Genomic DNA, 10,466 nt, shown 5'->3' on the forward strand with positions numbered 1-10,466 from the left:
ATGAACAATTTTTTTAGGGTGATATTTTCGTCGATATTGACATTTTAATATTGAAATATTTTTATATAATCAAATTACATATTCTAATATTATAATTTATAAGTTCGTTCTTTAGGTAAGGACTTTTGTATGTTTGACCTAAATAAATAATAATAATTAACCATCTATCATCGTCAGAGCATACTAATCGCGTGATAATTAGGCCCGTGTGACATGATCAGAAAGCTCCGGTGGATCCCGATAATAGATGGGTAATAAATGCAATGGAAAGGATTAAACTTCGTGGCTTTTAATACTTTCATTGCTCTAATCCATAAGGGATTTCCTCGAGCAATAGCTCCACGGCCTGAGAAACTATTGTGGTAAGATAAGAATGCAGTTCTTTTCGTTTAAATTTGAACTTTGTAAAAAGAAAATATAATAACACTTGGTTATCAAGTTTTAGCATCTGATAATTACAATAACAGTAAGGTAAATGGCATGCAGAAAAGTAAAGGCGTTGCCATAAAAAGTCGAAACTCACCTAATCAGTGGCTCCTTGGAATGAAATTAATAATAATTAAAGATGACAATCCTTGCTTAGGACCCCAAAAATGCATGAATCTTGATACCCATTATAATATATTATATATTAAAAGCCGGAGAGAACTCGTTAATTTAAGACTAGATTAAAATTTGAAACGAAGAAAGAAAAGCCATTTATACAGCTTTTGACGGAACCAATTTAATATACAAACAGGGGCGGCATGTACTCTCCCGATACACTAAAATTACAGCAATATAACAACACTATCTATTAAGAGATGAGGACTGAGGGGGCACCAAACAACAAAATCTGCTGCTCTCTCGGAATTCGTTGAGGATATAATAGTAAAATGTGATTTAAGCTACAGTTCTTCCATAACACAGGCAAGCAAGATACAGATTCTTCGCCCATTTTTCCTGCTCCAAACAAGAACATTCAAAATCCTAGTAAGAACCTTTTTTTCCCTTTGAAAATTGCATATATATATATATCACTAGTAGTTATTCACCCACATTTTGCAAGTTAAATCATCGTATCGTACCTTTACATGGGTGCTTGGAAACTGAGATGTGCGCAGTGTTTCTTGAGTCTCATCGCCAGGTTTGCGCCTAGGGACACTCAAGATAAGAGCTGCTTGATCCCAAGTTGCAGCTGTCGATGTTATTCGATAGCCATTGTCCCATCGTCTGTGGATGCCTTCACTTGGATAGAGGAAATCAAGCTCCACAACCTGTGCAATGAAATAAATTAATAATGGAGGAACATAAGTCCGAGAATCATATCACAATTCAAGCACAAGATAACTTCTAGGGTTCTAAAATAATCAAGTTACCTATGCCAAGTTACATTCAAACCAAAATGCTACAAGAAATAACAAGCGAACTTAATAAGACCATAAACACAGAATTATACCAATGCCAAAATCACAAAATATATAAGTGAGAGATGAGAGCCCTTAATGTGGAAAATAAATGTAGAAGCCCAAAGAAAAAGATGAAAACACATATCAAGGAATAGGAAGTTGGAACATGAAAAAAACACATCGAATGCAAAGTTGAATAGAGAATAAAACTGGAGATGTAACTATCGACTGAGAACAAATTTCACAACATAATATTAACATACTGAATTAACTGCAGATGCTAAAAACATAAACAAAACTCAACCTGGTCGCTAAAACCAGCATTGCGTGACATGACAACACCCCATCGGCTTCCTGCGGTTGCCATTGAGGTCACATGAAAACCTTCTCTCCATTTCTTGTTTATCCACTTGAAGGGGAAAGAATCACTCACTTTATATGATTGTTGGGTATATTGGGTCCCTGCAGAAGCAGGATAAACGCAAAGTGAAAACAATGGCAAGTACAGATACATGAATAGCAAGAACCTGCAGAACTAATATCAGAATGATGGCATCTTGAAATCAAATCCAAAGACTTAACTTAACATCGACACTTTGCTTAAAATAAAATGTCCATGCCTCATATGATATTCTCTTAATCTCATCTAGCTATGGTTTTGTTGTGCCCTTCCAATAGAGATAGAGGCAGGAAATATTAAAGAATCAGTTAATTGTACAAGAAAACCTAGATAAAAAGGTTTTTATGATTGATCACAGCATGAAGTACAGGAGACAGAAAAGCGACAAACAATCTCAAATTTACATAATTGAAGCGGACGAACCTTTTGACATCACCACAAGAGAGCTTCCATTATTAGCACCAGCAATAGAACTGATGTAATAGTTCTTTTCCCACTGTTCCATTATCCATTCCTGCTTATTTATATCAAATTTAACAAACAGTTCAGGGAAAACTATAGGAAATTTAAAACTTCAGTAATTGAAAATTGATTTCAACTTCAAAGAATGAGAATGACCTTGTGCAAGAAAAAGGGAGAGAGCTCGTAGACTTGGTTTGTAAAACCTGTTCCAGCATCCATGATTAATGCCCAAAGATTTGAGCAAGATGCCACAGAACTAATAAGCAATCCATCTGCAATTCCTCTCTCTACATGTTGTGACAACCTTGCATCAGCCACGTTATAATGATACCTATCACCATAGAAAGCAAGTTATTCGAGAATATGCCATTAAAAAATTTCCATGGAATGAACACCACCTCAGCTCAATATCCCCTTCTACCAATCATTCAAAATACTTGACAGAGTAGTTCTACAGTCCTTAATTGATTAGAAACTGAAACTCTAAGGAAAAAGTAAACAGATGCTTCACATTCACAGCATATGACCCTCTAAAATCAGATAAATGCTCTTGGTTGTGAAGAAAGTGTCAGCAATCTCCCTATCATTTTGAGACTCAATGGAAAAGGCCATTCTTCTGGTTCAATTTCAAAGGAAGGAGGCAGTGAAAGCAGCACCATGTGACCTCACCTTTGCTTCATTGGCAATCGAGCATTGTAAACTGAAATCCACTGCGTAGCTGGAACACCTAAACGAACTTTCTTCCTTGGCTGCCCATCATCGTCTTCTCCAATATTCAGCCTGCCACGCTTTTGTCCAACTTGACTGATAATCTAGCAATGATAATGAAGAAAAGTCACATTCAATAGAACATCTGATGAAAGATCTCATCAATAAACCTTGGCAATTTTATTACCTTCTGTGCACCATCAGTTTTTATGGGTCTTACCGCTGGATTTGGTCCAATAAAACCCTCAAATAGAGAAATAAGCTTAGAATAATTCGGTTCTTCATCAAATTTCATGTTCACCACAATTTCAAGAAATTCTCTAATAGGTGGGGGGCAGAAGCAGCACAACATTTCAGGAGATGTTGCCATCTTTTTCTTGCACACCAGAAAGGATTTGTTGTCGCCCTAACACAAAGGGGGAGGTTAGAAGTAAGTTTGACAGGGAAACTAAAAGCTTCTGCACAGCACCAAATATACTCTAAACTCCAACCTGATAGCCTTGCCATGGTAGCCTTCCTCGATGGAGAAATATGAGAGTGTATGCAAGAGATTCAAGATCATCCCTTCTGCTAGCAGTTCTGCCCAAATGAGCATGGACACTTGCGTACCGGACAGTTCCTCTGGGGTTATAGGCAAGAAACAGTATCAAGAACATTAAATCAAAACCAACATAATAAGACATTACAACCACATGATAGAAAAACACAGCTAGTGTCAAACTGAAATATCAAATGGACACATGCCAAGGATTATTATGGATTCTATAACAGCTATAAGGATCAGAGTAGCACTTGTCGTTGACCAAGCACACATCACTCACCTAAACATATCAGGACGTTGGTCATATTCAACATGCTGCCCAGTAGAGCTGTCCTTCCATTTAGTAGCTGTAGCAAAATTGGCAGATAAAGATGGTATAAGAACTAGAGCTTTTTAAAGCTCAAGGTGCAATAAAACGCAATAATCTTTTGCGGTTTAAGTGCAAGGCAAAGAAAAAAGCACAGGCTTTTTTTTAGTGAGGGGCACTATATATAAAAGTATTACATTAAAGAGAAACTTTAGCTGAAGTGGAAATATGGTAAAAAAGAACCCCAAACATAAGAAATTTAGCATCTAAACTTAGTGAACTTAATTCTTTTAGTTAATAATAAAGAAAAAACCCTAATTATTACTACTTTTTAAATAATGAAAAAGCCCCAAAGCCCAAGGCCTTTTGCCTTGGGGCTTCACAAAAGGTGCATGTCATATTTTGTGAGCCTCGCCTTTTCAAGGCATTGAGCCTAGGTGCGCACCCGAGAGGGCTTTCTAAAATACTGATAAGAACATAATGTAACAACAATAAATTGATATTAAAAAATAAAAAATAGCATCACTAACCGGTCATAGAACTTTGCTTACCTAATCCAAGATCAACGAGAAACAATTTTTTCTCTTGTGCTGTAGAAGGTTGACCGAGTAAAAAGTTCTCTGGTTTTACATCTCCATGCACATAACTATTTATAATTGTTTTAAAAATGAAGAAGGTTAAGATACAAAATATGAACTATAAAATTTATAAATCATTTTTAAAAAGAACCTGCAATTACATACCCTTTTGCGTGCATTTTATCCAATATTGACAACGATTCCACCGCAATGCAAGATACCATCTCTGCAGACATGCTGCCATAATCCATCCACAATAAGACACATGCAAGCAAATGTCCAAAATTACATATTCCACAAGGCACAATCCATAAACCAACACAACGATTATTTTCTTGCAGACAAAAAGACTAGAGATACCTAATTTTGAATCACATGGATTTAGTAATAAGATAACATTAGTAAGAATGGGGTTGAGTAAAATCTCTAAAGCATAAAAACAAAGACATTATGCAGCTCAATCAGAGATTTCAAGATCTCATCAAATCTCATTCAAGTTCTGATTTGATAACAATCCTAGCCCAACAAAAGATTCCAAATGGAAAGCTAAGACATTCCTTGAGCCATAAATTGCATTAATCCAATTCACCATTTTACTTTCGAGTAATGACAAAACATTAAGCAATGCAAAAAACATGAAAGAACACATGTGAGAAGTAAAGCAAAGTAGAGACACGAGCTCAAGTAACTCACGCCTGCCCTGAAGAATTCCATACATCCCACAAGCTGGGCCCTAACATGTCCATAACCTAAAATAAAAGAGTTTAAAATTAAAAATTGCCGAAGCAAGTTAGAAAAATGAAAAACCATATACTACGAGAGAGAGATAAAATTGTTTACATACCATAACATAATAGTCTCCTTGTCGACCCTTATAGTGTACTTTCGGCACTCCGTGACTACCACCAAGAGCACTATGCAATAAAGTTCAGAGGTGAGTAAAAAAATATATAATTTTTTATCATTAAAAAAAACATCCATGTAACCCAGAAAGTTACTCACTTGTAAACTTGCCATTCATACGGAGGACCATAGTTGCAACCTTTGCTATTTCTGTGTTCAAATTTAAGAGCAACCTGAAAATAAAATAAATAAATAAAAGGTAAAAAAAATGAAGATGCTGACAGATTATAATTTACATATGCATTAATTATTAAAAAGCACTTCCAAGATGTTTTACCTCGGTAGCTGCCGCGCCTGTTGCACGATCATTTCCACCTGTAAGCCGACGACCAACAAATACTTGTCCAAATCCACCTTTACCTAGTTTTCTTTCTATTTTATACATTGGTGACCCTCCTACTTGGACCTTGAAACATGCCACAAAACAATAAATAAACTTATAATGAAACAGAAATTTTGAACACAGTAGTTCACTCAATAACTTAAGACTTTAGAAGTTCAGCAACGTAGATGAGCCAAAAATAGACATATGCCTTTCTTATTTTTAATTCTATACATACGAAAACACAGTAAACAAAACATTTCCAAGTAAGCACATCAGATCTTATGCAACTATTGAACTAGAGATCAATAAGAGCTTAAAATTGCTGAGGAAAGATATTTGTAAAAGTAAATCATGATAAAAGTAAATAATAAGAGCTTAAAATTGCCCAGAAACTGAAGGGAATGCAGATGACTCAGAGGTTCAACTTTAACTGTCAACTAAACTGTTAAATATGAACATTTCGAACTTCAATGTCTTTGGCAGAAGATTGTAGCATAATATTACAAGTGAGCTGACCACGCATGCACGATCACTGAAAGAAAACTTACGAAAAAACACCATTTCCCGAAATTAAATGCAAGCAAGCCGCTCATTTACAAGATTGACACAACGCAATCAACATTAAAGCAGAAGCCCCAACAAAAAAAATCGACAAAAACCAGAAATGAAAAACAGGAAAACAAAAAGAACGACCAAACTAATCTAGAGCGTAAATCAGAAATGAAACGTACCTTTTCCGGAAAAGGCGCTGAGCTACCCTCCTCCTCTATGCCAGCAGCCTTATTAGCACTCAAGCCGCCACTTTCATCACCCATCGCGCCCTTGTCTTCTTCTTCTTCTTCTTCTTCCTCAAGCCCTTGCACTTTTTTGTCCTCAAAACCAGTATCTCTCTCAGATATAACAATCACCTCGTCCTCCTGATTCTTATTTAACTCTTTGATTGCCAACCTAGTTCTCGGCCTGGGTCTCGCCTCCGCAGCTTCTCTAGCGACCGCAGCCCGAGTTCTAACGTAGGTCCCAGCCCGCGGAGGCTCTTCGAAGTGCTTCTGAACGATCCTAGCGCGGCCTCTGCGTACACCTCTGCGAAGCACCGGCATTGTTCAAACCCATAAAAAAGTAGGTGCGAGACAACGCCAATAATATGATCATTATCTTGGATTCAACTAAGCTCCGAAAGCGTAGACATGGCCGATTTTAGAGGGAAAAAAAGAAGAAGAAGGAAATTTCAGGAAAGTAGATGAAGATCGAAACCGCAAATCGGTGGAAGGATGAGTGAGTGCGTGAGATTGATTTCTGATAGGAATAATCGATCTTGAGGTTGAGGGGGCTTGAAATTGGGGTTAGGGTTTTGACAAAAAAAATTGAAATGAAAAAGAACAACTCTACGTCGTCTCAACTGTAAGATGACGTGGAAACAAGAGGACGAATGCAAATGCAAATTCGAATGCGGAATGCGAATGCAAACGCGAGCGACTCATCAAATCATGTGTTGTGTCATACGTGTATGTGTAAACGCGTAATAAAAAATATCTTTAACGGGTGTTTGGCTTACCAACCTGAGTTGAGTTGATATAATATATAAATTCATTATTTAGCTCACCAATGGAGTTGAGTTGGTATATTTTACCAACTCACCCCAACCATTGTCCACTATTACATTCCGAGAACTAACGTCGGGCTCCGACAGCCACTTCTTATGACAATTCTGACGACCAACTCCGGGCTCCAACAACCACCTCCGATGACAATTCTGCATGATGAAATCCGAACTCCGACAACCACCTTCGATGACAACTCCGGTGACCAACTCCGAGCTCCAACTAACTTCGCACGACCAACTCTGACAACCAATTCTAGCCTTTGACAACCACCTCTAGTGGCCCAACTCCGACGACTACCTTCGTGCTACCAACTTTGACGACCAATTGGCTCCGACAACAAACTCCGATAACCACTTTCATAGGCTCCGACAACCACCTCTGACTATAAAACTCTGGTAAAAATCACCTTCGATGATCACCTTTGAGCAAGCAACTCCGACAACCAACTCGAGGCTTCGAAAACCACCTTCGGCGACAAACTCCGACAACCAACTCTAATACCACCTTCATGCGACTAATTTTGGGTTCCGATTGTCACCTCCGACTACAATCTCCAGCGAAAATCATATTTGATGATCAACTTCAACAACTAACTTCAATACACCTTCATGTGACCAACTTCAGGCTCCGACAACCACCTCCAGCTACAAACTCCAACAAAAATCATCTTTGATAATCAACTTTGACAACCACTTCTGATTACTATAAGACTGATGACTGTTAAATTATGTTGTAGGGTTGTTGATTATATTAAAAAAAATATTGTTTTGTCTACATTAAGTATAATATTTATATGTAATGAATTCACATATCGAATGAATGTTAAGAATATTTAGACAAAAAGTATGTATGTAGTTGAAAAATATATAACATATAACAAAAAAAAATTCCTGGAACATTTTTCAGCAAGAATGAATGAAAAATAGAGATTTGTTCTCTGACGATCCTCCAAATTTAGAGGAAATGAAAGTGAAAGAAATGTGATGACATTTCATTGGCTGTTACGATGATGAGGAAGATTTAATTAAAAAAGTACATGACATAATAAAAATATAGAGCAACAATAAGAAAAAGAATAAAAAGAAGAAGATGATAATGAAATTCATAGAGAAAAATTAGCTAGAAAGTTTTGATTTCACTTTAGTTTTTCATTTTATTTAACCATATTTCTTAGAAATATAATGGGTTAATTGTTGTTTATTGCCCAAAAAAGAAAGAAAGAAAGAAAGAAAAGTTCTAAAAATTAAAAGAATTGCAATCCATATTTTATTCTAACAAAGATGGGTAGAATTATTGAATAAAAAAAGTTTCAAAACAAAAATAGTAATCATAAAAGCATATCATTTAGAATTCAAAAACACTCATCAGATACCGAGACATATGAAATCAACTCTGCACTCGAAACCCCTCTATTTATAGCCATTCCAAACTCACCCCATGGTGACAACTGAACTCCCATTTGTCTCACTTTGGAGCTGCCAACACTTAGTCTACCCAACCTAGTCTTGAGTTTTTCTCATCTCAGCTTGCCAGCCAAAATCTCTTTTTTTGTATGAAATCTCCTTCATCCACCTCCTACTTAGGGTGATAAGACTTCAATTGCATGAAATCTTCTTTGTCCACCTTCTACTAGAACTTTGTGTGATCCTTCTTTTGCCACATAAATCACTTAAATACTTAATATATTTCTCTACTTAAATTGTTTAAGACTTATGCTCGTATACCATTGGCATCTTTCCTTGAAGTTTCTCATCAATTAGCCTTACCTTTTATCCTTAACGCATAGCAACTCACCCTTCCTTCATCAAAGTCCTACTTAGCCATCACATGAGTTGGCCATCACCAACGCATAGGGTGGCCGCTCACCCTCGACGCATGGCTTGCTAGGTGTGCTTACTCGGCCTACTAAGCATAGACGCACAGTGCTGACCATCAACGCATGGGTGTGATGCCTAGGCGCTTGCGCGCTTGGCCGTATAAGCATGCTCGGCCGCGTGGGCGTGCGCTTGGCATAGCGCATCGACACATGGTTGCTCGGAAGACTTGGCAGCGCTTCGACACATAGGATGGCTTGTCCGCTTACCCGTTCGACACATAGGCAGGACGCTCAACATACACCATCGACGCATGGGCTACGCACTTGATGCATGACCTGTGCGCTTGTCCTCGACGCATGGGTTGCATGCTTGGCGCATGGCCTGTACGCTTAGACTCGACGCATGGGCTGCGCGCTTGGCGCATGGCCTGTGCGCCTAGCATGCTCACTCTACGCATGCTTCCTGCCCATGTCCGCACGGCTCATGTATACCTTTGCGTTGGTTGTATGCAACCCTTAGCCATTTTTCAAGTCTTCTTACTTCCATCCTCCATGCATTTTTGCGTCCCACATGTTTTAAGCTCTTCATAGGCTTTTGGACCTTTGGTCACCTTTTTGGATAATTTTAATGTTTTCCACCCTTTGTTCCAATATCCTTACTTAGGATTTTTCTTCTCTATTTAACTTTCCACTTTAGATTTAGTGTTAGGGTCTTACAGGGTAGGACCCTTTGTTCAAGTCCCGGAGACACTACTTAAGGAAACACTCATTTACTTACCCTTAAAGCGGGAATGAGTGAATTTCATCTTATATTATTATGTTCCTAGCTCTCCACTCGGTCTTGTCACCAAAATGGTATGCATATTGGGTCGGCGAACTGGCCACCCTCACCCATGCAAATCAAAGGACAATCTCTCGTGAACATCAGTTCATAATATACTCAGGATGAAGACTAAGTCGTCTAGGTCATCCTATTGAAATAAAAACCTGACTAGTCAACGGCGTTACATCTAGTGGTTACTATTCCGTAGTCCAGTCTTATGCAAACTCATTGCATAGGATACCCCTACTCGCGTGTCATCTACACGAACGCATTAGATCATTATGTTTATATCAAATACAAAGTGGGTCGTATCCATAGTGTTACCAAGATAAGATACCCAGTCTTATCCCTATATTATAGACCCTTTAAGTTGTATCTTGAACATTGATTCTTGTATGTCTCCACATACAGTTCAAGACTCATAAGACAACCTTGGATTTTAGTTTATTGGATTTAGGGTTATTAAGACAAAATAGACAACAATAAAAATAATAATATTTATTGATTTAACATCCATAACTCTTTATTAATGATGGATAATTAATAACATTTACTATCTACAAGTTTTAGGGCATAAAACCCAATAAACTCCCACTTGAACTAAAACTCTAGTC

General features: G+C 37.6%; 1 protein-coding gene across 1 annotated transcript; it reads right to left on the bottom strand.

The window, feature by feature from the left end:
* Window positions 1-594: 594 nt before the first annotated feature.
* LOC120088604 (casein kinase 1-like protein HD16) lies at window positions 595-7,010 on the bottom strand. Its single transcript, XM_039046014.1, has 16 exons — window positions 6,344-7,010; window positions 5,565-5,693; window positions 5,387-5,460; window positions 5,229-5,298; window positions 5,078-5,133; window positions 4,550-4,621; window positions 4,358-4,452; window positions 3,780-3,846; window positions 3,450-3,579; window positions 3,146-3,364; window positions 2,920-3,062; window positions 2,407-2,581; window positions 2,212-2,302; window positions 1,693-1,850; window positions 1,068-1,256; window positions 595-942 (listed from the first exon to the last, which is right to left on the bottom strand). Exons 1-16 carry the CDS (start codon window positions 6,707-6,709, stop codon window positions 883-885), a joined length of 2,094 nt encoding a protein of 697 aa, XP_038901942.1. The 5' UTR covers window positions 6,710-7,010; the 3' UTR covers window positions 595-882.
* Between the last annotated feature and the right edge of the window lie 3,456 nt (window positions 7,011-10,466).

Source organism: Benincasa hispida, chromosome 10, assembly GCF_009727055.1.
Source record: "Benincasa hispida cultivar B227 chromosome 10, ASM972705v1, whole genome shotgun sequence".
NCBI classification, from domain to species: Eukaryota; Viridiplantae; Streptophyta; class Magnoliopsida; order Cucurbitales; family Cucurbitaceae; genus Benincasa; species Benincasa hispida.